Genomic DNA, 26571 nt, shown 5'->3' with positions numbered 1-26571 from the left:
GGGGCGGAGCAAGTGGGGGCTCGGCCAATAGTGGGAGGCGGCCGGGTCGGGTCGGTGGCCCTGCGGTCCGCGCGGTGGTCCTCAAGCCAGCCGGCTGAGGGAGCGGCCGCCCTACGGTCCGTGGGCGCTCGCTCCCGGCTGCTCCGGCCCCGCTTGTCGGCCGCGCCGCGTCATGCCAGGCGCTGCTAGGCGCTAGTGCCCAGGCCTCCGCCCGCCTGCCCGTAGCCGCGCCCACTGCCTAGAGCCAGAGGGATGGTGGTAGTCACGGGGCGGGAGCCAGACAGCCGTCGCCCAGACGGTGCCATGTCCAGCTCCGACGCCGAAGACGACTTTCTGGAGCCTGCCACCCCAACGGCCACGCAGGCGGGGCACGCGCTGCCCCTGTTGCCCCAGGAGGTACCTAGAAGGAGGGAGGGGGGCCGTGGGAAGGGGCGCAGAGGGAGAAGCAGGGGCGGGTCAGAGCTGACCTTGGGATGTGAGCAGCGCTGGGGATGGCGATGCGGGATCAGGCTGAGGGCAGCCCCAGAGGAGCTGTAGCCCCCTGCCCACCCACCCACTCCCACCCCTCCGTAAAACCCACCAGGTGTGTCTCTCCTGCCCCGGGGGCACCTGGCCCCTCACCCTCCTCTTCCCAGTACTCACTGCCTTCAAGGTTAATATACTCTGGTCCTTATGTCCCACCCTTACCAACCAGAGGAGGGAGGGTAGGCCGTGGGAAGGGGACCTTGGAGCCCCAAGAGATGATAGTGTCTTCTAGAAAATCAAAGAGGAGGCCTTGGTGGTTGCCCAAACCCAATCTCCAACTGCTCAGAGAGTGAAGTAAGGGGCTGTGTGCAGATAAGAAGAAGGGCAACTAATGGATGTGTCCACACTCACCTGACAACTCCATGGCTTTCCCTCACTAGCTGCTGTCCCGTGATGCCCCGGTGGCTTCTACTGGTCTTACTTAATGTGTATGACACTATCATATTAACGCCTGAAATGATCATCAAGAGAAGGGAAAAGAGGAGGGAAGGTGGAGCACTGCTGGGTACCGAAGCCAGAAACTAGGAGGAAGGGACTAAGGTAGTGCTGAATATGCATGTGGAGTATGGAGTCCTAGGAGAGTGGACAGAGCCCCAGAAGGGCAGGGCTGGGCTGGGGGAGGCTCTTGGGAAGCAGATAGTGTCCTCTTAGAAGCCCATGCCCCCAATATTGTGGGGCACTTGAGAAAGTGAGCAAAACCCTAGAAGTACTTTTTGCAGTTGGAAAAATAGAGCTATCAGAGACACAGTGGTGCAATTTTTTGTGCACTGTCATTGGGGAAACAATGTGGCTTGAGAGAAAGAGCACAGGACCCAGAGACTATAGGCCAAGGCTATAGCGCCAGCTGCTCCACCGGTTACATTGCTTCATGTGAGCTCTAAAACTACTTTTGATTGCTTTTTCCTCCCTGCTTTAGTCTTTTCATCACTAATATGGAGCAAACGCTTGGATTAGTATGAGATATCCTTGGAAAAGGTTTAAAGAGCTCCAGAAATGTAAAGTATTATTATCCCAAAATAATATTTGAGTCCTTGGTATGCACATAGAATAGTTTTAGAAGAGCTATACCATATGCAGAAGGCATTCCTATCCTTTGGGTGCAGAAGAATAACAACACCTGGCTGTTTCATTCATTGATTCAGTGCATATTTGGGTCTTTACTGTGAGCCAGGCACTGTACAAGGCCCTGGGTAACTTTGACTTATTGTATTTGTATCCTGCTTTATTTCACAAAGGATTTGAAAGTTGGGAAAAAGGACTGTCTAGATAAATATACATAGACTTTCAGTGGAGCCAGAGAGATGTCATAATATTGAAAAGTATGCACTGGGATAAAATTTTAGTTAATCTGGAAGAAGTTTATGGAAAAACTAGAACTGGTTTCATTTCTTTCAAAACTACAAGCAGCAAAAGATATCCCCCCAAAATGGTCCTGAGCATTTTAGGGAGAACCTCAAGCTTCTCAGGGCAGATCTATACCATCATTCTTTGTTCTGCACCCTGCCCTTGCCTCCAGAATGTTAGCCGGACTGGGTACTAATCTTCTCACTCTACAGATTAAGAAGGAGAGAAGTGGTAAGGTAGAGAAAACGAGGAGTGGATGCCTGGAATTATTCAACAAACATCTATGAGCCAAGCTGTGCGTGACTTCCTGATTGATGAACAAGATGCTGTCCCTGCCCTTGGGGTCCTGTAGGGTAGGCTGACAGAAGAAAATAATTGCCCATGTATTCTGCTAGTCACTATAATAGAGTGTGACACATGGTGATGGCCCAATGGAGGGAGTGTTTAGTTACCTCTGTCTTGGGGACAGGTGAGAGACAATAGAGCAGAAATGCTCGCAGAGTAGGGAAACTTGAATGGAAGCTTTTAGAGTGAGTGGATGCTGCTCATCAAGGATGTGCCTTGGTGTGCATTAGAAAAAGGACACACAGCCCTGCTAGCAGATCACTCTCATCCAGGTGCCCCGTGCAGTGAACAACGTACACCACCATATGGGGAAGTCAAATTTGTTAGATGGACAGAGGGAGAGTGGTAAGAGCATTTTGGACAGAGAAGACAGCATGAGCAAGACACAAATATGGTAAATTAAGGAAGTGGAAGGAGGACAATGAAGGCTTTGAACTCTAGAGCAGAGAGAGTGGGATTGGGGTGGAGAGACCTGATTTAAGAGCTATCAGAGGGAGGATGGAAGGACTTGGCAATTGACGAGTGTGGGGAAAGGGAAGAGAGAAAAGAGTGTTCAGAAAGACTCCTGGGTTTTGGCCTTGGGTGACTGAGTGAATGGAGAAGCATAATCAGACCCAAGAAGACTATAGACAGAGCAGCCCCAGCTCTGGTTCCCCAGTGCCTGGCTGAAAGTGCCCCATGGTTCCTTTCCAGTTTCCTGAGGTTGTCCCACTTAACATTGGAGGGGCTCACTTCACCACACGCCTGTCTACCCTGCGGCGCTACGAAGACACCATGCTTGCCGCCATGTTCAGTGGGCGGCATTACATCCCCACTGACGCTGAGGGCCGCTACTTCATTGATCGGGATGGCACGCACTTTGGGTATGTTTCTCTCTAGTCCTGGCAAGTGAGTGGCCTGGGCTTGGGTATGGGGCTTCAGTATCTTTGTAGATACCTAGAAGAGGAGATATCATACTGAGGGAATTTAATAAATGTGCTTATGGAATTGGATCAAAATTCTTTCCCAGAGGAGATAAGGACAGCTGGAGAAATCCCAAGTAACACACACTGGCTGGAGTGATAAAACTGCTTCCATCCTACACAATTTAAGATTGGGAAGTTGTCATCTGTGTGGAAGGAATGGATCACACCTAGTGGCTGGGAGTTCCAAAAGAACTTCTTGGAGAATACCCTCAGATCTAGATTTGGGGCTCAGCATTGCTGAGGGAGGAAGCATAGTTATAGAGGTGGTTCCCAGACTTCTTTCAAAAGTTAAAACAAACAGACAAAAAAGGTGAGGGAAGGGCCAACACAGGGTTGCCATCCTTTAATTTTGCCCAAAGAAAGCCTTAAAAAAAAACCCTTTTAATTATTATTGCCATTTTAATACTAAAACATGGAAAGACACAATCTCTAGAAAAAGATAGCACTTCCCAAGAAAAGACTTTTGACAGCCTTACCCATAAATAATTTAAAGACTTTATACTTCAGTTTCCTTGTTTTTGAAATGAGAAATAATTATAGCTGCCTCGCAGGCATGTTATGCTGATTAAATAAAGAGCCTTGATGTTACTCCTGGCCAAGTCCTTTCAGTGTATGTGGCTGAAGCTCTTTGCCCCTTCAGTCTGACTTTGGAGATGACTAGAGAACTAATGTGGTCCTTGACCTTGAACAAAAATGACCAGGGAGGCAGAAACTCTCAACCACCGTATCTCTGTGCTGGCCTTCAAGTAGGATTGCCCACATTGGGAGAATGGTCATTTTTATCCTCAGAAAGGAGCCTATTATCAAATAATTTGCTTTGAAGCATCTGGGTTTCCCCAGTGGGCTGTCAGCTGCCTCCAATGCTGAGAAAACAAAGTGTCACATCGCTCTGCAGAGCTATAAAAAGATTTTTGTTTGCAGGCTGTTTGGGGGAGGAAAGTGCTGGCCTCAGCTGGCAGCTCCCACAGGGCTCTTAGCTGGGCCTTGTCCCTGAGGTTATGGTTTTCAGAGCTCACCAAGATTTGCTTAAGATCCTAGAGGACTAATTTTGGGAAGGGCTGTCGGGAGGGGAAACAGGGTTTGGCTCGAGCCTGATGCGCCCATGCCCAGGTGGTCATGGCTAGAGAGTGGTAGAGCCAGACAAGGATGTGGCAGAAAGCAGGATATTGTGGCGTTTATCCTCAGGCTGCTGGACTCCAGTGGCCTATGATTCATCAGCAGCAGATGAAGCTGTTGAAAAACTCAAAAGAAAATAGGGATTTAGCACATTTGGTGGGGTATATTTCTCTGCTGGTGTAGCTCATATACGCCCAGCACCTACCATGGAAGCTTCTTGGGCCTCCACCTGAGGTGGTTTCTCATTGTGATCAGTGCACAGTGCTTTGGACTAAAGTATGAACCAGTGGGTGTGGGCTTGGAGTCAGCAGGGTCTGCATCTGAGCCTCTGGCTAGCTGTGGCTCCTTGAGCAAAGGTGTCCCTTAACATCTCCGAGTTTCACTTTTTCCTCATTTATGAAACGGACGTAAGATAGCACTTACTCCATGATGTCATTGAAAGTATATGTACCATATAAATGGTATGACACATAAATAGTGGCTGACACAGATTAGTACTTAGTATTATATTATGGTCAAAGACTAACTGCTGAGGTAACGGCTTGATTTTGGCGTTTACTCACATATCCTTACCGAAAAGCCCTTCCCAGGCGTGCCAGTGATGGATCTGATTACTCTTAGCACTAAAGAATCTGAGGAGAGGATTAAGAGAACTGAATTTTTATTTTAAGACAATGCAGTATGTGATTTTATTCACTCCTGGAACCAGTTTGTTGGGATGTTAGGGTTAGGCATTTGATCTTCTCCATATAGCTACAGAATAATACCAATGGCAAGGGTTTGTAGAAGATGTGGGACTCTCCTATGTTGCTGGTGGGAGTGTAAAATGCTACAAACACTTCATTAAACATGCATGTACTCTATGACTGAACAATTCTACTCCTAATATTTACCCAAGACAAATTGGTGCATGTGTCCACAAAAAGTCTCTTATAGGAATGTTCATCACAGCTTCACTCATAAGAACCAAAAACTGGAAACAACACAAATGTCTATCAACAAGAGAATGGGTAAATGAATTAGAATATACCCATACAGTGGTATACTACTTAGCAATAAAAGCAAAAACTACTGTCACACACAACATAGGGGATAAATTTCAAAACCATGTTGAGGAGAAGAAGCCAGGCACAAAAGTGAACATATTGTATGATTCTACTTAGGTGAATTTCAGGAAGAGGCAAACTAATCTTTGTTCCTACTTGGCTTCTACTTCTGTAGAAGTTTAGAGTGGTCGCCTCTGTGAGGACTGACTGGGAAAAGGCACAAGGAAACTTTAAGCAAATGGAAATGTTCTGTATCTTGATCTAGGTGGTGGTTATATGGGTATATTCATACATAAAAAAGTAATTGAACTATACAATTAAGGTTTGTACATTTAGGGGCCAGCCCCGTGGCAAAGTGGTTGAGTTTGTGCACTCCGCTTCGGCAACCCAGGGTTTTGCTGGTTCAGATCCTGGGTGTGGACGTGGCACTGCTCATCAGGCCATGTTGAGGCAGCGTTCCCACATAGCACGGCCAGGAGGACCTACAACTAGAATATATAGCTATGTACTGGGGGGGCTTTGGGGAGAAGAAGAAGGAGAAGGAGAAAAAAAAAGATTTGTACATTTATCAAATATTAGTTATACCTCAATTAAAATACATGAAGAGGCTAGATATCACATCTTTCCATTATTGTTGTATATAACCTAATCATAACAATACCTAATATTTTATCTAATAATAATTGTAATTATGATAATGATACTGATAATAACAACTACTAACATGTAGGGCTTACTCTGTGCCAGGTATTTTCTAAGCACTTTTTATATATTAACTCATTTAATCCTCTCTTAACATTCTGGGGTGGTTTTCTTATTTTCTTCCATTTTGCAGGTGAGAAAATCAAGGCACAGAAAAGTTAAGTTCACTTACCAAAGTTCCACTGCTGGTTGTCCAGATTCTGTGCTCTAACCACTAAGTAGCACTACCCAGGTCCGTTAGCTCTTTCTCACCAACCTCTTTCCTTCCTGCTCAGAGATGTGCTGAATTTCTTGCGCTCGGGGGACCTGCCACCTCGGGAACGTGTACGGGCTGTGTACAAAGAGGCCCAGTACTATGCCATTGGGCCCCTCCTGGAGCAGCTGGAGAACATGCAGCCACTGAAGGGGGAGAAAGTGCGCCAGGCGTTTCTGGGACTCATGCCTTATTACAAAGGTGAGGGGTCAACTGCCCAGGGCAGACAGGGTGTGGGGAAGGAGGGTTGCAAGGCTTCTGTCAGGGCCTATGTCTCCACCAGAACAGGTTCATCTATATTACTTAAGATGAGAGAGAATCCTGCTTCTCTTCCTGTTCTCCTCTCCCAGTCACACTGGCAAGATTCACGTTAAATAGAGCCCAGCTTGCCTGTGACAGCCTTCAAATCACCTTTCAAAAGGACAGTCCTCATCCCACCCCATTGGTTTCCTTTTGCTGTGGAGAACGATGATCCCTGTTTAAGTTTGTGCCCTTCATAGGCCCACAGAGTCCCTTCCTCAGGAATCTGTCTCTTCCCTCTTGGATCCTGCTGTCACTGGGGCTCTCTTTTTGTGCCCTCCCACTGTCTTGCCCCACCCCACCCTCACCTGTCAACCCCTGTCCCAGTGATGGGTGCTGTGTTCACCCCATAGACCATTTGGAGCGGATTGTGGAGATTGCTCGGCTGCGTGCGGTACAGCGGAAGGCCCGCTTTGCCAAGCTCAAAGTCTGTGTCTTCAAGGAGGAGATGCCCATCACCCCCTATGAGTGTCCGCTTCTCAACTCCCTGCGCTTTGAGCGGAGCGAGAGCGATGGGCAGCTCTTTGAGCATCACTGCGAAGTGGATGTGTCTTTCGGGCCCTGGGAGGCTGTGGCTGATGTTTATGACCTGCTGCACTGCCTGGTCACGGACCTCTCAGCCCAGGGCCTCATTGTGGACCACCAGTGCATTGGGGTGTGTGACAAGCACCTCATCAACCACTACTACTGCAAGCGCCCCATCTATGAGTTCAAGATCACATGGTGGTGAGTAGTCCTGGTAGGAAACAGGGTCCCATCAGGAAGGGTGTCCATTCCCCTTGGTGGCTCTGGGAGTAAGATCCCCGGAAGGGCTTGTGGCTGCCCCAGAGCCTGCTGAGGTGAGGACTGAGTCCTGAGGCACAGCTCCAAGCAGACAGAGGTGCAGCTCCAGTCTCCCCCACTGTCCCTCAGGGTTAGGCTCAGGTCTGGTGGCCCACAGGGACTTGGTACCTGCACTTACCTGGCCTTTCCTCGAGGCACGGCAATCTTTGTCTTAGACTGATGGGGTCCGGCTCGCTAGGGCTTGACCAGGAAGTCCAGAGAGGTTTTGTCACTTCTTTGACCTTGTGAGAGAGTTTCTGCCCTTTTTAGAGCCACATTACCAGCTAATGTAGGTATGATCACTTCCTCAGCCCTGTTAAGTATCCCTTCCCTGTGCTCAGTGTATAGGTCTGAATATAGAAAATGATGGGGATTTACCCAAGTAGCTACTCTGTAGGGGTACTTCCTCTGGCTGAAGAAGGAACATCATCTCTCCCTTTTCCCCCCAGAATAGTCCCACACTTTGATCTAGGATGTGGAAAGACTCTTTTCCCCCCAAACATATTCTTCACCACCTTTTGGAGATATAATCATAGTTGCCAAAGCCATGCACCAGGTTGGCCTTAGAAAAGCACAATGTTTACAGCCCTGACTCAGGGCCTTGGCTTCTCCTACCTTCCACCAACCTTCCTTGCTTGAAGGGTTGTCTTCTCACAGAGCTGGAATGCAAATTTCACAGGCTCCTTTTGAAGATTCCCTAAGTCAAGGAGGCAAGATACCTAGGTCTTCTGTTATCTTCAAGATGTAACATCCTTTCTAGAGGCTCAGAATACCTCCTTGACTGCCATTTCATGTATTAGGATCCAATGTGTGGTGAACCTGCTTGGATGGGAACCCCCTCTTTAAAGCCTGTTGCTTTATCCTGCTGTCTTTCTCCTTCAGGAGAGTGTCTATTCTGGAGAAGTAAAGAATACTTTACTTGGGTCAGGTGAGAGGCACAGCTATCCCAGGAGCTATAGGAAGATAGTAGCAAACCTCTGTTATGTTTTATTCCCTAGATTTCAGAGAGAAAAAGATCCGCAAGGTTCTCCTCCCACTGCATTTCCTTCTTGCTCCGTCTGCAACCTGGGGCAGCTAGTCAGGGTATGGACATGTGTCTTCTAAAGAAAGAACTATGTGGCACCAGTAATTGGAATGTAACATCTCTGTGCTGCATTAAGGGCTTCTCCCCATAATCCTGATTGTACTTGACCGTTCCTGGGGGTTCTTGTAGGGAGATTTTTTTTATATGTAAAAACTGGTGACGACAGCCTCACTGGTCTCAGACTTACAAGACCAGATTGGTGAGGTAGGGCAAGGGGGAGCTGAAGATGTCTGCGTCCTGAGGAGAAGACCAAGCCCTGGGACCTTGGCTGAATTCCTTCACAGAGCAGTGATCTCCTGGCCCTGGTGTGGGGACAGAGATTCCAGGGCATGATTTTGCTCTCTTATATTGTATTCTTATATGGGTGGAGCAAAGGTGCAGACTGAGATCAAAGAGGAGAATACAGTCCGTTGTTCAGGTTCCGCAATATGCATTCTCTCTGTTCTCATCCACAGTTGGATTGCTAACTTTTCTGGAGCTGGTGTCCCTGCTTGGCACTTAGCCCAAGAGCCTGGAGCTCTTGCCTTGTTCTAATAGAAAAGTCTTTCGTTTAAGTTGCTCTGATTGGTGTTACCGCCTAATACAAGTTCATCTTTTGACAGACATTGAGGTAAACTATTCAGGAGGTTGTCAGTGTGGGTAGAGAGCAGATAATTAAGCCCAGTGCTTTCAGTAACCTGGCCTTGGCCCCTTCTCTTTCCCACCCCCAGCACAGAGCTTCACAGTGCTTGGTTATATAGACTCCGTACATGTAAGACAGGGAGCAGCTGGTTCACTCAAATGTAGGTTTTCTCAAAAACGGGTCTGAAGACTTGCTTGCGACTACAGGGATGTTGGATGTCCCTGTGCCTTTTGCTGGAGACACCACTGTTTTTCTCTTCCCCACTGTTGTCCTCGTGGTGGTGTGCTCTGTGCCATTGTGGGGAGACAAGACTCTGGGCCAGTAGACCAGGCAGAGCAGGGGCAACTGGCAGCCAGCTCAGAGCTCTTTCTAGGTGGAATAAAAGAATTTAGTGGCCCAGTTTGGCCATTCTCTGATGAGAAGCTAAGGCCAGGCTGAAAGTGCTTTTGGTTGTGGTGGTTTATGGTAGTGGCCTCCAAATAAAGGTCATCTCTGAGGAAATGACTTCTCCCAGTTGGATCCCTTCCCACTCTAAATGTCCAGGCCCAGAGCATGAGAAGGGTTGGGGCAGGAAGGAGGACTCCAAGGGATCAATGCTTCTTCATGATCGAGAGGAAGTCTATTTTCATAGAATTCTTGTGCATTATGTCGATGGGTCAAACCAAAGTGCCTGCCTTTGGAGCTTCCCTTATGTTTGATTTTGGGCACCTTTTCTCCCAGATGCCATGCTCACTGGTTGGGAAGGTGAAAATTTAGGAGATGAGACTGTGTGGTGCAATGATAGCCATAACAAAATTCAAGGAAAATGAAAAACTTAATGGCAACAAAAAAGACTGAAACAAAACCACAATGAGACACATTATGCCATCCCAAGTGGAGGAATTCTTTGGATAACACTAATAGAAGAAATAGAGGAATCATCACCATCCTCCTTCTGCCTCTGGTTAATTTACCAGGCTGTCCAGTGCTTATCATGTGGAAAGCAATCAACTGTGCTGTGAAAGTTTCTATTCTTTCTTCCTGGGGCTTAAGATATCCTGGGAGCTGTCTGAGCCTTGCACCTCGGGCTGGTCAGGTGATATAATCTTCCTATTCTGGGTTGCTTGTTAGAGGATTAGGAAATTGACATTTGCAAGCCACAAAGTAGGGTGGGCCTCAGCATGTGATCTTGGTCTAAGCTAGATCCTGAAGAGGTTAAGACAAACAATAACAAAACAAAAACTACTCATACTGAGCATTTTGATCCCAGTTAGAATTTCAAATATCATCCTTCTGCATACCTTCTGTCCATATTTGATTCTGATATAAGTGATTAAGCTTTCTTCCCGTACCTTTTTGCTGGGCCTCTTTCCTGAAGGTAGTGCCTGCCTCGTGATCCTTAAAAGAGGGCAGCTTCATTCATCAAAAACAAGAGTGTGGGGAACTGTTGTGGGAGAGTCACTTTGGATTTCTGAAAGAAACATATATGTACACATATGTTAATTGGGGGAAGGGTGGGTTGGCAGGGATCAGAGGAGGTGGGAACGAAGACTGGGTGTAGGAATAAGCAGTTGCCTCTGGAGTATGGGAGGTCACCTGGGTCCATTGTCTTCCTTCTGTATGGCGTTTGGTTTGTATACACAATGTAACACTTCCTGTGTTCATTCATTACATGTCCGTGAGCGCTTTGGTGCATGGAGCCTCAGTACCCTCACATGGCATTAAAGTCAAGAATTAGAACCTGGGTGCTGTGCCTTTCTTAATAGAGACTTACTCTCATCCCTCCTCTGCCTCCTGCTTTGCCAACAAATTTGTCTTGATTTCTGCTTAAAATTGGTATGTTCTGGCATGCCACACTAAATAAAACAGGTTCTTCCCTGAGACCAGAAGCTAAACTTCTACCCTGACTTGAAGAGGGATGGGCCCACAAAGGCCCTGCTGCTATTACTGTAGCCTTGTCTCTGTTCCAGGTAGGAGTGTGCCCACCCACCCTGGGCAAACAGCTCTATTCTCTCCTGTTGAGAGGTCTCCAAGGGAAGAAGATGCCACAATTGCATAGTCACTTGTATGGCTCATAACCATGTCGGGTAATTCTGAAAGAAAGCCCTCCTGTCATATCACCACTTCTTTCCAAAGGACAGAGAAGCGGCCCTAAGCTTATGTGAGCCTCAATGGTTAAGACCATTCCTTGAGGAAAATGGACATAAGTTGCCCTTCCTCTGAAAGGAGAGTTTGACATCTTCCTGGCTAATGAGCGTCCTCATTAAGATGCTCCTTGGAGTCGCTTCATGGATTAACCCAGAAAGGTGAGTTCTGAGATGCTGGGTAGCTATGCCACCCTCCAACTACTTCCCTTAAATCTCTGATTATTCTGACTTTTAAACAAAAGCACTGCATAATCTGTGTCAAATGTATCCCTTGACCTAATTACTGCTCACATAATCACATAGTAATAATACACTAATAACACCTTACAAGTTGGAAACTGAAGTGTAAAGGGTGTAATTTCCCCAAGGGCAGATAGCTAGTAAGTGGCAGAGCCAGGATTCAAACCCAGAGCCCTTTTCTCAAATCCTCAGGGTGTTCAACAGCAGGACCCTCCCTTCCTCTTGGCAGCTCGGCATCCCACCTGTGAGGCTCAGGGCTTCATCCTGCTTAACCTGTGAAGATTTGAAAAGCAAATATTTCTAGAAGGAATATTAGAAAGACTTCCTTAGATGTGTAGGTTAAGTAGCACCTAAGCATTAAGAAGATAGATGATGTTCCCAATTTACTGTCTTTCTTTTTTTTTTTTTTTTAAAAGATTTTATTATTCTCCCCAAAGCCCCCCGGTACATAGTTGTACATTCTTCGTTGTGGGTTCTTCTAGTTGTGGCATGTGGGACGCTGCCTCAGCGTGGTCTGATGAGCAGTGCCATGTCCGCGCCCAGGATTCGAACCAACGAAACACTGGGCCGCCTGCAGCGGAGCGCGCAAACTTAACCACTCGGCCACGGGGCCAGCCCCTACTGTCTTTCTTGATGAAGGACACATGTCCACTAGGTGGAGAAGGGCCCTGCTCATGGGGCAACGAGTGGAGGATGACTTAGCAGGTGAGTCATGGTTCCCTGGCTGGACCCTGGGTGTGGCAGGGTAATCCAGGACAGCCTGAGTTAATCAGACTCCTGCAGCGTATAGGTCTAATCATACAGAGGTGCTGTGCAGCCTGACCCCATGGGGAGGTATGCCCATACCACGAGTGACTGGCTCGTGTCAAGAGAATAATTGAATGGGAGGCTCTTAAGTTTAGCTCAGGGGATGTTGTATGCCTGGCTCATCGCCCTTGGATTCTGGGTCCCTACTCTGCCTGTGTGTTCCTTTGTCATCATTTTGAAGATGGCCTCTTAGCTGGTTTTGCCTACTTTTCATTTTGATTTAACTTAGAGTGTGTTCCTTTAGCTTTTAGTTACTTACTTTTAACTTTCTGTCCTTTGATTCCTTACCATTTTGTTTTTCCTATAATATATTTTAGCTGTCTCTATTTTTTACATATGATTTTAAACTTTATTTATAACATAACTTTTAAATAAAGCACATGTATGAATAGGATGTCAACGAAGGTGGTTCTTGTTCTGAACAAGGGTAATTATGTGCTTTTTTTTTTTCCTCCTCCATTCATTTCTACAGTGATCTTATTAGATGTGAACGTCAGGTACATCATTTTTCCCTTAGATAAATATCTTCTAAAATATAAGTAACAAGAAAAAACTGACAGTGTTTTATGAAAGTCATAGATCTTGGTTATCTACTAGATCCAATAGCCAAACTTTACCTCTCCCTCCAAAATGCACCCCTCCACCACAAACACACACATACACAAAATAACAGTAAATAAAGCCTTAGGAACAGGGCAGTTCCATTCCTGGACTATTAAGGGCTTCTTCCCTCACACACTTGTTTTTCCTGAGGAACGACATGATCTAGAGACGCTGGGATCCCACCTCCTCCAACCACCCAATACCAAGTGGAAACAGGACTATCATGCACCAGGAAAAACTCCACCACAACTCTGGGAAAGATTTTGAATTGTACTATCCAGAAGCACTCCATAACAGGGGTCTGTAATCAGATTATGATGTATCTTTTCCAGCCTTCTATAATTTCATTAGCAAGCTGATTCACCCTTTAATAAACTATGACTTTTAGAGGATTCTCCTGATTATTACAGACCCCGATTTCTTTCCTATATCATGCGATCTTGGTAGATGGTCCCAGCTCAAATAGATCTTTGGAATAGTTTCCATACTTCTCTTAGTTATTAAAAAAAATCAAGAAATAGAACCCCAAAGCACCACAAAACTTGGAGCTTGACCTCCATTAAAAGAAACTTACAAATTGAGAGTCGAGTTGAAGAAATTTTCTTTATACTTTTGTTATTTTTGTAAAGAGAGTAGGATGGTATCAGGAATAGACTTAAGTCCCTAGAATGTGTATCAGGCTCTATAAATGCCTTTATTAGTGTCTTTCTCAACATTACATCCTGATCACCAGCTATATCTCAGCTTACTCTGCCCCAGGGACCTATCTGTGTGCACATGTTGTGGTGCTTACTGTCCCTACTCTCACCATGTCATCTCCACTTCCTCCCTCTGCTCATGACTGTCCTGTTTTTGGCATTTTAAAGCTTGTTGGCCACTTCTGACCATGCCTCATCCTACTTCTTACCAGATGATGCTTTGCCCAGGACTGCCCCCTTTTTATTCTCAGGCAGGGAGGTGTTGTTTGCACTGAGGTCCCTAGCTGTCCAGTTCAGCTTTCTCATCTGGCCTGCTAGGATTTGGAGAGCATTTTCAGCCTCCCTCTCTAAGCTGTGTATCCACCTCCATGGTGGCAGCAGAGGACGACCACAGGACCCCATTGAGCAGACAAGTTAAATTCATCTCCCGCTACCCAGGAAGGGAGAATTGAAACACTTTTTCTGGAAACCAAGTTCACCAAAAGCTTCCTAACAAAAATATGAACTTCCCTGGTGAGCTGACCACATCAGTATTGGCTGAAATAAGGGTGGCATTATTCACTTGGCACTCCCGGAAGTCAAAGCAGAATGTATCTGCTTTCAGGCATATTCAGGGAATATTCCACCCAATTACCTGAATTTATTCTTCAAAGTGCAGGTCTATTTGGAAACTCGCATTGGTCCGGAGAGGCAGAATGTCGAGGAATCTCCTCTGTAGTCACTTGCAGGAATATTCCACCACTTTCATAGGCTGGGCCTTTAGCCCAGAGGATTCCAGTAGAGTGGCATTTATTACTTGATTTTTAACCCGTCAGTGCTGTTCCCTGCTGGGATGGCAATCCTGACCCCTTTATGGCAGCAGCACCCCTAAGACAACCTGGATTTGTAGATTGAGATCCAGAGGTAGAATTCCCAGATAGTCTAACCAAGGTATCTGCATTATAGCGGACAAGAAAGTGATGTTTCTTAGGTGGAAGGCTTTCTATATACTCATCTGTGCCCCAGGATTTCTGGGGTTTATAGGCAGTAGGGTCATGTGGTCATGACCCTCAACTTCCTCACTTGACCATTCTGTCTTTTTAGAAAGTGAGTTCACCTGATCCCTCGCTAGGGACCCAGAATTCCAATAGCTGAAAACCTTGTACATCTTTTTTCTTATCCTGGCCTTACACCACCAAGACATACTTCAGTGCCTTAGTAGGGGTCACAAGAAGGCAAGAGCATGGGCAGCCTCTGTCCCTTGTTTCTACATCTCCATGATTGGCTGAGGCCAGCAACCCTTGTAGATGTGAGAGTTGCAATATAATTAACAGATTCAAGGTCTAGAGGCACCATTTGAAAGAACTGCTTTAGAGATATCTGTCCACAGCAGCTTGGAGCAGTTAAGGTAAACCTGGGAGCTTGGTCCACACAGTGAGGGTGGGCCATGTTTTTCAAACATTTTGGCTTCAAAGATGCTCCATTATCTATGCAAGACCCCAAGAGGCCAGCAGAATTCCAGCTCTGGTTATAGCTGACTGAGAGAAGCCACTGCAAGCTGCAGTTAGGTACCCATGTGCAGCAGAGGCCAGCCAAAACCCAGAGCTTCTCAAAGTGGACACAAAAGGGACTGTATCCTCTTACAATGGTTGGCTAGTGTGCCAGGAGGAAACTGAACTCAGATGCTCCTGCTCCACCCTATTGCCATCCATGTAACTTTACATCTTACCCATTCAAAATGGAAAATAACATATAGAGACTTCTTGGGACCTTACATCTGACATATCAATGTATATTATCTCCTTGGGTGATCTTGCCTGAATTTCGTTTAGAGTAATTTGTATCAGGAGGAAAAAAAAAACAAAGTAATTTGAACAAGTTATATATTTAATATAAATAACTATTAATTATAGGGTTGGAGTAATGAAGGATTGGTTAATAAAAAGTAGCAATAATTACAAAGAATATAGGAATAGCAGATATAAGAAGCAGCCACTACCCTTAGGGCTGAGATAAAGGGTACAGGGAAGGGTATCCACCCTCCCCTCCGAAGCTGATATCCAGACCTTTTTGGAGAGGGCATGGTCATGGTTCACTGAATGGCAGAGAAGTTACTGGGGTGCTGTGCTGTTGGAATTTGCTGGAAATCCACCCTCTAGTGTGTTGGGACAATCTGTTCATGGGAAAGTGTCTTGCCAGAGGCATTGTACTACAAAACCACCCAAGGGGAGTGCTGGGAAAAGCTGCTGGTCTTTTTGTGCTGCTGATTACCATGCACTGCAGGAGCTGGGTGCTGGAGAAGTTATATGTGTTGTGAGCAAGGACACCAGAACCAGAAAGGAAAATATCTTTTCTCTGACAATGTCTCACCAACATCATCTACTAACAAAGCTTATTATCATGTTAATTGGCAAAGAGAAAAAATATTCAAAGGTCCCAACCCAATTTTTGCAGAGGCAATAAAGGATGAATAGGGAGCTAAGAGGAAATCAATAACTGGCACATCATCTATATGTTAATGACTCCCAAATTTATACTCCTGCCCAGGCCTCTTTCCTCAACCTTGAATTATATACCCAATAACCTGCTAAATATTGATACTTCAGTATCTATTAGCCATGTCAAACTTAATACATCTAAATAGAATTCTTTATTTTTCCCTCCCTACCCCAAACATCTTCCTCATTCCATCTTCTCTATCTTAGGAAATGGCACCACCATCCACCTCGTCAACAAAAACCAGTTAGCAAAAAAAATCTTTGACTCCCCTCCTTACCTCACCTTCTACTTGCAATCCATCACCAAGTACTTGAATCTGTCTTCAAGATGTATTTTGAAAACGTTCACAAATTAGCTTGTCTGAATCACCATCGTCTTTCACCCTGCATTACTACAAAGACCTCTTGGCTTAATTTGGCCCTTGATTACCCCCTCTAACCTATTCTCCAGAATAGTCTTCTGAAAGGGTTGATTAGATCCTGTTATATGCCTACTTAAAACATTTTGCTTTTAGAATGAGATTGAAAAGACTTAGTATGTTTGATCTGGCTCCTGCCCACCTCTCCAGCCTCATTTCACAACCCTACTCCTTGTTTCCCACTTTCCACCCTGGCCTTTTTTCAGTTCCTACCTCAGGTTTTTGAGATTGCCATTCCCTCTGCCTGAAATGCCCTTCCCCCAGCCTTCTCATTCATGGCTGGCTCATTTTCATATTTTATGTTCCAGCTCAAATGTCACATACTCAGTGAGACCTCTAATCACGCCATCTATAGCATACTCCCATTACTGTCTATCGCATCACCCTATTTATTTCCTTTATTGCGTTTTTCTTTACCAATATTAATTATCTTGTTTGTTATGTCTCTTTTTCCTTTCAAATAAGCTCCCTGAGGGCAGTGATTTTGCCTCTAATATTCACAGATATCCCAATGCGTAGAACAGTGCCTGGAAAAGAGGTGCTCAGTTAAGATCCGCCAAACGACCTGTCTAGTACTTGGGCAGGAGACCTCTTAGGGTGTCTTAGTATTACCCTGCCTTGTGATTAAAGTCAATGGAAAACTACAACAACCCAATCCAGGCAGGACAACTAATGGCCCAGACCCTTCCTTCATGAATGAAAGTTTGGGTCATTTCCTCCCCCCCAGCCCAGGTAAAGAGATTGAGTATGGAGATTAAATATGATTTAAGGAGATGCATATGGGTGCCAAGTTGACAAGGGGTGGATTTGTGGTGGTTAATTTTATGTGTCATCTTGATTGGGCCACAGTGCCCAGATATTTGGTCAAACGTTGTTCTGGATGTTTCTGTTAAGGGTGTTTTGGGATGAGATTTACATTCAAATCAGTGGACTTTGAGTAAAACAGATTTCCCTCCACAATGTGGGTGGACCCCATCCAGTCAGTTGAAGGCCTGAATAGAACGAAAGGTTGACCTCCTCCAAGTACAAGGAATTCTGACAGCAGGCTGCATTCAGACTTCATCTGCAACATCACCTCTTCCTGATTCATCAGCAGACTGCCTTTGGACTTGAACTGCAACTCTTTCCTGAGCCTCCAGCCTGCTGGCCTCCCTCATCAGATTTTGGACTCACCAAGCCTGGATAATCACATGACTAATTCCTTAAAATAACTGTCTTCCTAAATATGCTATATCATCTGTCTATCCCAGGATGTCTATATCTGTCTATATCTACAGTCATGTGCTGCATAATGACATTTCAATCAATGACAGACAGCATATATGATGATGGTCCCATGAGATTAGTACCATATAGTCTAGGTGTGTAGTAGGCTATACCATCTAGGTTTGTGTAAGTGTACTCTATGATATTCACACAATGACAAAATCACCTAATGACACATTTCTCAAAACATGTACCCACTGTTAAGTGACGGATGACTGTATCTATCTTCTAGAAAGAGATTTATACACATCCTAGAATATGTATCTATAATGAAGTCCAAAGGTAGCACACCACATGTTCTTCCACCTTATTATCCTCATTTAATACTATCTTTTGGATATCTGTCCATTTCAGTACATGTAGAGCTACCCCTCCCCCCCATTTTTTTTTAAAGATTGGCCCTGAGTTAACATTTTTTGCCAATCTTCCTCTTTTTTTCCTTCTCCCCAAAGCTCCCCAGTATATACCCCCAGTTGAGTAATCTAGTTGTAGGTCCTTCTAGTTCTGCAATGTGGGATGCTGCCTCAGCATGGCTTCATGAGTGGTGTTAGGTCCCCACCCAGAATCCGAACTGGTGAAACCCTGGGCCGCTGAAGCGGAGCATGCAAACTTAACTGCTTGGCCATGGGGCCAGCCCCCGTGCCCCCTTTTAAATTTGACAGTAGTATTCCATTAGAAGTATGTTCCACAAAAGAAACTTTTAAAAATAATTTCTGCTGCCTTTTGAGAAACACATGCCTCTGACTATAAACAGATTAATAAGCCTTTCCCACACTTAGGCAAACACAGCTCTCTCATTCTTGATACAATAAAGACTACTTGGAAACTTAAGAAAAAATGTAATATGAAGATCTTTGGTTTAGCTGGTTGATTCTATAATGTTTATAGATTTGGGTCATGGTTGCCCACAATATGGTTTGAGCAAGAGAGAATGTACTCCTTTCCTTATCTAAACAATCTGTTTTCCCCAATTTTTGATCCTACAGATAGTGGCTTAAATTGTGTGGTTCCTAAACTGCTTCTCACTTGGGAACCTTGTAATATGGTAAGCCCTTCTGCTGTAGCTATTTGGTCATCTCCCTGAGTCTATCCCTGAGACTTTCCCCTGGGTTGCCTTAGTCTTAGGCAGTCTTTTATCCACTGGGGCAGAGATTGCCTTTGCCAACTAGGATTACACTGCCCTTAGCAAAACCAGAGAAGAGAGAAAGAGGGTGTCTCTTTCTTGAAAGCAAGAGAAGTCCTAGGAAGGACTTATGGGCAATCCTGATGCATTCATTGTGGCCAGGGGAATGACAGAGCTCACATGCCTACTCTTGGAGCCAAGGGATAGGGTCATCAATGGCTGAACTATGTGCACTAATTATGTAGGGCAGTGTGGTTCCCCAAAGAGAAGCTAGTTAGACCAAAAAACACACATCCTCTGCAAGTTTTACAAAACTGTGTACTCTTTCTCTGTTCTAATAGGGACCTCTGTTTTCACTGTTGGACATTAGTCATGGCCACATTATATGAGTTTAGCATAGATACCCAGCTGCTGATGGTTTCTTAAAGTCTTACAATTTGCAAAAATAAGAAAAAAATTATTTCCCCTGTGGGATGAAGTAAAAAGGAAGGAGAGGGCCAGCTTTAACTCCTTTTATCTTTATTTATTAAATGGTTTAATACTAGTTTTTGATGAACTGAAACATGCCCTATCATATAGCAAGTAGAAAAACTAATTCTCCTCTCTGGTAATGATGTGATTTTACTATCACAAACCAGCTAAGTCTCATCAAGAAAGATTTGTTTCCTTAATAATATTGCTGCTAGAAATAATGGCCCAATATTATATAAAGTTAAAATTCCTGTCTTAGACACACATAAAATTTGAAATGATGGGATAATTTGAGCATCAAAATAAATAATTATAGTAATGGTTTATAACCTACTGAATAAAGTAAGAACCTATGAATTCATGTTGACACCAATAAATAAATAATTACATAAAAGAGGTAGAAAGGAAAGTTCTCAATTAGAGTAAAATGTCAGCTAATAAATATAGGAGGAATGATGGCATTAGAAAATCTCTTATTTAGCAACCATCAGAATTGTAACTAATTTAGGCAAAAATCATCAATGGATTCTGAAACTGATGGATGAAATTTTGAAGAAAAACAGGATATTTACATAGTCTCAAAGTATTTCCCTACAAATGAGTAATTAATTACAAAAGTAAACATAGTAACTTCACAGTGAAGACACCTGAAAGACTCCACCTTAATTATATAACCAACGCCAACATCAGCCAAAATAGGACAAACTAATATCATGTGCATCACCTATCTTAATGCCCTGAGGACACAACATTATTTATGTTTTTTTTCTGCCAAAAATGAATAACCTGAATCTAATCGTTAGAAAACATCAGACAAACCCAAATTGATGGACGTCCTTTAGAATAATTATCTTATACTTTTCAAAAATGTCAAGATCATAAAATAAAAATTAAAATGGAAGAACTATTCCTGCTTAAAGAACAATAATAGACATGACAAGTGATCCTGGGTTAAGTTTGGGACCAGGAAAAATAATAGCCTATAAAGGACATTCTATGCACAATTGATGAAAATTGAATAAAGGCCTGTAGATTAAATAATAGGATTTTATCAATGTTAATTTTCCTCATTTTGATAATTTTGCTTTGGTGGTTTTTTTTTTTTTTTGAGGAAGATTAGCCCTGAGCTAACATCTGCTGCCAATCCTCCTCTTTTTGCTGAGGAAGACTGGCCCTGAGCTAACATCCATGCCCATCTTCCTCTACTTTACATGTGAGACACCTACCACAGCATGGCTTGCTAAGCAGTGCCATGTCCACACCTGGGATCTGAACTGGCAAACCCCAGGCTGCCAAAGCAGAATGTGCGAACTTAACTGCTGCACCACTGGGCTGGCCCCTGCTTTAGTTTTTCAAAGAGAATATCTTTATTCTTAGGAAATACACACTGAAATATGTAGGCTTCAAGAGTATGATGTCTGCAACTTAGTCTCAAATTCTTCAGGAAAAAAATGTGTGTGTGCAAGTATGTGTGTAGAGGGAGAGAGACTGAGCAAATGATAAAGAAAATGGGGCAAATCTACAAATTCAAGAAGCTTAAAGAACTCCAAATAAGATAAATGCAAAGAGACTGTCACCAAGACACATTGCAGAAAGAAAACTCAACAAAAATGTGGAAATTAAAAAACAAGCTCTTAAGCAACCAATGGTCAAAGAAGAATTCACAAGAGAAATTAGAAAACTTTGAGACAAATGAAAATGAGAACACAACATACAAAACCTATAGCATGCATGAAAGCAGTGCTCAGAGGGAAATTTATAGCTGTAAACATTAGAAAAGAAAAAAGATCTCAAGTCAATAACCTAACTATACACCTTAAAGTAACTGGAAAAAGAAAAGCAAACTGAACCAAAGTTAGCGAAAGGCAGGAAATAAAGATCAAGTGGAGATAAATGAAATAGAGAATAGGAAAATGAGAATATAGAAAATCAACCAAACCAAAACTTGGTTTTTAAAAAGAACAGCAAAATTGACAAATCTTTAGATAGATTGACTAAGAAAAAAAAGACTCAATTGCTAAAATCAGAACTAAAAGGACATTACTACTGACTTTACATAAATGAAAAGGATTATAAGAGAATATGAACATATGTACACCAACAAATTGAATAACCAAATGAAATAGACTAATTCTTGGAAACATTCAAACAAGTCTAAATCACAAAAGAAACAGAAAATTTGAATAGACCTATAATTTGTGAGGAGATTGAATCACTAACAAAAAATCTCCCAACGAAGCAAGCCCTGGACTTTATGGCTTCACTCTGGTGAATTCTACCAAACATTTAAAGAACTAATACCAGTCCTGATCAATGTTATGCACTATCTAAGAGAATAAAGGGGGAAAAAACACTACCTGATATTCTCAATTGATACAGAAAAAGCTTGTGACACAATTCAACACCCTTTCATGATAAAAACACTCAACAAACTAGGAATGGGGGAAACTACCTCAGTATAAGAAAGCCATGTATGAAGAACCCACAGCTAACATAGTCAATGGTGAAAGACTAAAAGCTTTCTCACTAAGATCAGGAACAAGATAAGGATGTCCTTTTTTGCCAGTTCTATTCGACACAATATTGGAAGTTCTAGCCAGAGCAACCACGCAAAAAAGAAATAAAAGACATCTATGGTGGAAAGGAAGAAGTAAAATTATCTCTGTTCAAAGATGATATGATCACATATGTAGAAAACCCTAAGGATTCTGCAAAAACCTGTTAGAACTAATAAAGGAATTGAGCAACACAGTAGTACAAAATCAATGCACAGAAATCAATTGCATTTCTATATACTAACAATGAATAATCCAAAAAGGAAATTAAGAAAACAATTCCATTTACTATAGCATCAAAAAGAATTAAATACTTAGGAATTAATCAAGAAGGTGAAAGACTTGTACACTAAAAACTACAAAACATTGCTGAATGAAATTAAAGAAGATGTAAATAAATGGAAAGACATCTTATGTAAACTGGTGGTTTGTTGTTGAGTTTAGGAGTTTTCTACATATTCTGGATAACGATCCCTTATCAGACAGGTGATTTGCTAATATTTTCTCCTATTCCGTGAGTTACGTTTGTACTCTGTTGATTATGGCCTTTAAGACACAAAAGCTTTTAATTTTAATAAGTCCAATCTGTCTATTTTTTTTCTTTTATCACGTGTGCCTTTGGTGTCATATCTAAGAAATTATTGCCAAATCCGGTGTCATGAAGCTTTCCCCTTGTGTTTCCTTCTAATTTTTATCTCTTACATTCAGGTCTTTGATCCATTTTGAGTTAATTTTTGTGTATGGTGTTAGGTAAGGGTCCAACTTCATTCTTTTGCATGTAAATTTTCTGTTATGTATATTTTACAACAAAAAAATAAAGTTTAAAAAAAATTTAATACCCTTTCATGATAAAAACACCCAGGAAACTAAGAATAGCAAGGAACTTCCTCAACATGATAAAGGCCATAAATGAAAAACCCAAAGGTAACATCATACTCAATGGTCAAAGACTGAGTTTTTCCACTAAGATCGGGAACAAGACAAAGATGCCTACTGTTGCCACTTCTATTAATATATTTTCATTTCTCTTGGGTAGATCCATCTTACCTACCTTTCTGCAGAATCTGACTCTTCCATTCAATCCCTTGGCTTTCTCTCTTTCCTCTTAGCTTCCACATTACTCCTCTTTTTTAGTTTTCCTCTTCTGTTTTTTTTTTCACTCTTTTTTGCTGGCTTTTTTTCTTTTGACCCACTTTTTCTTTTGACCCACTCCAGGATTCATTTTTAGTCCTCTTTTATCTTCACTTTTTCCAATGGGACTAATTCTTATAAATTTATATGCAAAGATAACACATAAACTGAAATAAAGAATAATATAATGAATATCTATATACCTATTATCCAACTCAAGAACTAAAACATTACCTGCTCAGTTAAATATACCTTCAGTGCCCTTTTCCAGTAGCCTCCACTCCCCTTTCTCCCAGAGGAAGAAGGCATGTGGGATAGTTTGTTCCATTAATGGCCCCAATGAGTCAGACATTCTGGTGTCCTCAATTTTGCTAGTCCCCTCCCACAATGACTTTGGGGTTAGCCCCTCACTTGCTTTGCCCAATTACCTTTTGATCTCTACTACCTCCCCCTAATTCACTCTAGTACAGCTATACATGTTGGAGGTGTCAAGAGGACATTTGCACTTGCTGTTCCCTGTGCCTAGAACACTCTAGCCCAAATATTTGCCTAGTAGCCTAGCTAGCTTCCTCACCCTTTGTTCAAGTCACCTTCTCAGCTAGGGCTTTCCTGTCCACTCTAAAACTGCAAACCTCTTGGTTGCACTTTCTGTCTCTCTTCCCTGCATTATTTTTCTGCGTAGCAATTGTTACCATCTCATGTACTAGTATAAATAATTTTTTGTTTGTTTATTGGCTCCTCCACCTCTACCCTACAATGGAGGCTTCTCAGCATAGGTACTTTTATTTTATACTGTGGTATCCTCAGCCTAGCGCATAATAGGAACTGTAGGGGAGGGCAAAAATTTTCCCTCTACCTGTCTGAGTTCTTGGCTCAGATCCCTGTAATAAAAGACAGATTAACAAGAGAAAAACAAATAGAAATTTACTAACATGTATATTTCATTTACACATAGGAGATACCCAGGGAAAAGGCTTAGAATGCCAACTTAAATACCATATTCAGGTAAAGACAAAGGAAGAAAGGTGTGTACTGGGGGGGGGGGGTGGGGTGGGGGGACCAGTTATGGAAGGTGACCAGGGAAAGAAAAGTAAACCAAGCTTAAGCGTTGTCATGCCGAATTAAGTCTGTGTCTTTTCCATTGATAAGTCTCTTGTGATTTAGAGTCATCCTCTTCTTCCTAGTGGAGAGGGAGAAAATGGAGATTTCCTTTATAAACGTAAATTTCCCTTACAAAAGGGTAACTTCTAGTTTGTTTTCAGAGTTTCTCTTGTGTCTACTTTCTCCAAATAATCCTCATGCCAAAGAGGCATATTTTGGGGTGGCATATTCTGCTACCCTTCAGCACTTAGGAAGAAGTGGAGGAACGAATCAATCTCCATTTTGCAAACAGTGAAGAAAGACTGAGAAATAAGGCAACCTGTCCAATACCACAGAGATAGCATCTAGCAAAACTGGGATTCCTATCCAAGCCTACCTCCCACAGTATGGTATTTTCTTTTCTTTTTTTTCCTTTCCCTGTTGTGGCTGCATTTTATGCCATAGATGGTGTCCAGGATAAAGAAGCAGCTGCTGTTTCCAACATTTCTGAAATGGGAATCACGAGAACTGGATTCCATTTATTTCTAGACCATTAATACTGGTGACACGGTAACATTTAACTTCTGGGTCTTAGTTATGCTCAGCTGTAAAAACAGCTTCAGAATCAAGCAATCTCTTTAAGGTCCTTTAACTCGAACACTTTTAAAATCCCAAGATCCATGAAGGGATGGAACTCATTCGTTTTTCAGGCGGCCTCATTCCCTACGGGCTGACAACTATCTACTGGCCCAGTGACTACACTCCCGCAGCCTTGGCGGTCAGCGCCTCCCATTCCACCCTACTACAGCGGCCGAGGGTCAGGCGACACCGAAGGGGCAGTGTCACCCTCCGGCTACCGCGAGTCGGAACCCGGAAGCAGGGACTGACGAAAAGATAAGGAACCACCGGCATCTCCGCCAGCGCCCGAGTCAGTGCCCCAAGCCTGGCCTGGGGGCCGCCTCCTTTCCCTCGCCCTCCCACATCGTCGGTGCTGTCATTCAGGCCAGCCTCGGCCTCGCTCCACCCAGCGCAGATTCTCAGCGGAGCCCGCAACAGAATTCTCCCACAGAAGGCCACGGGCCCCGGAAGTGACGCTGTGCGTGCGTGACGTGAGCTTGCCGCGCCGGGGGCGGGGCGTGGAGAGGGAGGGCGGGCTGGAGGGCGGGTTGTGGACTACCGGAGCCGGGACCTACTCGAGCGACGCGCGGAGAGCGGCGGTCCCGACGCCGGTGGAGCAGTGGATAAGGTAAGGAGCAGACTGATGGGGGCCGAGGGCGGCGCAGTTCTCGGCTCCGGGCAGCGGGGAGGCAGCGCCGTGCTGGCAGGGGTTGCTGGGTCATCCGTCCGTGCCGTCCAGGCGGCCGGGGCCGTTTCGCTTCAGTGCCTCCTGCCTCCCCCCGTCCCAACCCCGGGCCCCCAGCGCGGCCCTGGCCGGCACCAGGCTGTCGCCCGCTCCCTTAATCCCCTCAGTGCTCAGTCTCTGGGTTTCGGCTGCTCGTCACCAAGTTCTCCACGGCCCGGCCCAACTCCGACGAACCGATGCTTATCATTTCCTGGCCGCCTCCTGCCACCCGTCCACCCCTCGCGGGATAGCTTCTGTCTGGCTGGCTCCCTCACTGTCCCGTCCGCGGAGTCCGAGGGGACACCTGTGGTGGCGGCCGATTGGGTCGTGCTCTCGGCCCCTCGGGGATCGGTCTGGATTGGAGGCTCAGACCTAGATCGCAGTCCCGCCTTGGCAGGGGCGCCGGGACTTCACGAACCGGCGTTGGTCTTGGGCAGGGTGCTGTCTTTCATGGCGCGGAGACTTGAAGACTCGTCCTAACTTTCGCCCCGTGGCTTAGGGCGAAGTTGTGGGCCTGGGATTAGGAACAGAAGTCCCTGCTTCCTACCCGTCTTGGAGGAGAGCGGAGGTGATGCCCATCACGGAAGTTTAGTAGATAGGGAGGGAAGGACTCAGCTGCTTTAGAGAGTAGGTCATAGACTGGTGGTGTCTCAGCGCTGGTGACCAAACCCTGTGGTTGGGAAGTGTGTCAGTCGGCGTTGGTGGGCTCGTGTTGCCCTTGAGATAAGATGTGCACATTTGCCAGGACGAGTTTACAGCATCACCTGGTGAGCAGTGTTTTGGATCTGAAGAGTCCTTTTTTTTTGGTAAATTTAACACTGCTAAAAAAAAAAGTATTAGTTAAAATAGTTGTAGCAAAAAAGCTTGCTGGAAGTGCAAGAAGATTTGATTATATTATTAGTCTATTTCATGATAAATAACAATAACTTTTAGAGAGTTACTGGTTCTTAATTTTGGAGATTAAGAAGTGTTCAGGATTTAAATTTTTACTGACCTTCGAAGCAATCGTGTTTCTTCTCTAGAAGTTAGCCAGTTTTTAGGAGAGAGAGGACAGCAAAGATACTTTCAATATAATGTGGTAAGTAGTGTGAGCAAGGATAGCACACTGA

General features: G+C 44.2%; 2 protein-coding genes and 1 long non-coding RNA gene across 16 annotated transcripts in view; 2 read left to right on the top strand and 1 right to left on the bottom strand.

Moving 5' to 3' along the window:
* KCTD7 (potassium channel tetramerization domain containing 7) lies at positions 1-18609 on the top strand. 9 transcript variants are annotated; one of them, XR_011524730.1, is made up of 7 exons: positions 1-396; positions 2908-3077; positions 6319-6497; positions 6950-7322; positions 11074-11409; positions 11907-12195; positions 17475-18609. XR_011524730.1 is itself a non-coding variant. In XM_070567843.1 (6 exons), coding segments are annotated over exons 2-6 (762 nt in total). In that variant the 5' UTR covers positions 77-396; positions 2082-2183; the 3' UTR covers positions 8425-10843. The 9 variants fall into 9 exon arrangements, 4 of the variants coding, with proteins under 4 accessions (XP_070423940.1, XP_070423942.1, XP_070423944.1 ...); XR_011524732.1 differs by lacking the exon at positions 17475-18609 and adding an exon at positions 2082-2222 and having other exon boundaries at positions 77-396; positions 11907-12689; XR_011524731.1 differs by lacking the exon at positions 11907-12195 and having other exon boundaries at positions 17475-18598.
* On the bottom strand, positions 10417-25242 carry LOC103564349 (uncharacterized). The gene is made up of 3 exons (XR_548047.2): positions 24518-25242; positions 22961-23207; positions 10417-10574 (listed from the first exon to the last, which is right to left on the bottom strand). It is a non-coding gene; the product is annotated as an uncharacterized lncRNA (long non-coding RNA).
* The window catches only part of RABGEF1 (RAB guanine nucleotide exchange factor 1), a 75583-nt gene continuing 74160 nt past the window's right edge, over positions 25149-26571 (top strand). The window contains exon 1 of one of the 6 annotated variants that reach the window (XM_008540021.2): positions 25149-25366. The gene's annotated coding sequence lies outside the window, so the exon portion shown is untranslated. The remainder of the gene's footprint in view (positions 25367-26571) is intronic. The other 5 variants (XM_008540024.2, XM_008540022.2, XM_070567836.1 and 2 more) reach the window with 5 other exon arrangements.

The sequence above is a fragment of the Equus przewalskii genome, chromosome 12, assembly GCF_037783145.1.
Source record: "Equus przewalskii isolate Varuska chromosome 12, EquPr2, whole genome shotgun sequence".
Lineage (NCBI taxonomy): Eukaryota > Metazoa > Chordata > Mammalia > Perissodactyla > Equidae > Equus > Equus przewalskii.
The sequence above is the reverse complement of the archived record's forward strand: the minus strand, read 5'-3'. Positions and strand labels throughout refer to the sequence as shown.

Coding starts and splice junctions, on each gene's coding strand:
- KCTD7 (XM_070567839.1), top strand. CDS start 253: ATGGTGGTAGTCACGGGGCGGGAGCCAGACAGCCGTCGCCCAGACGGT. Junction 397..2,907: donor TGCCCCTGTTGCCCCAGGAG/GTACCTAGAAGG, acceptor GTTCCTTTCCAG/TTTCCTGAGGTTGTCCCACT. Junction 3,078..6,318: donor CGGGATGGCACGCACTTTGG/GTATGTTTCTCT, acceptor CTTCCTGCTCAG/AGATGTGCTGAATTTCTTGC.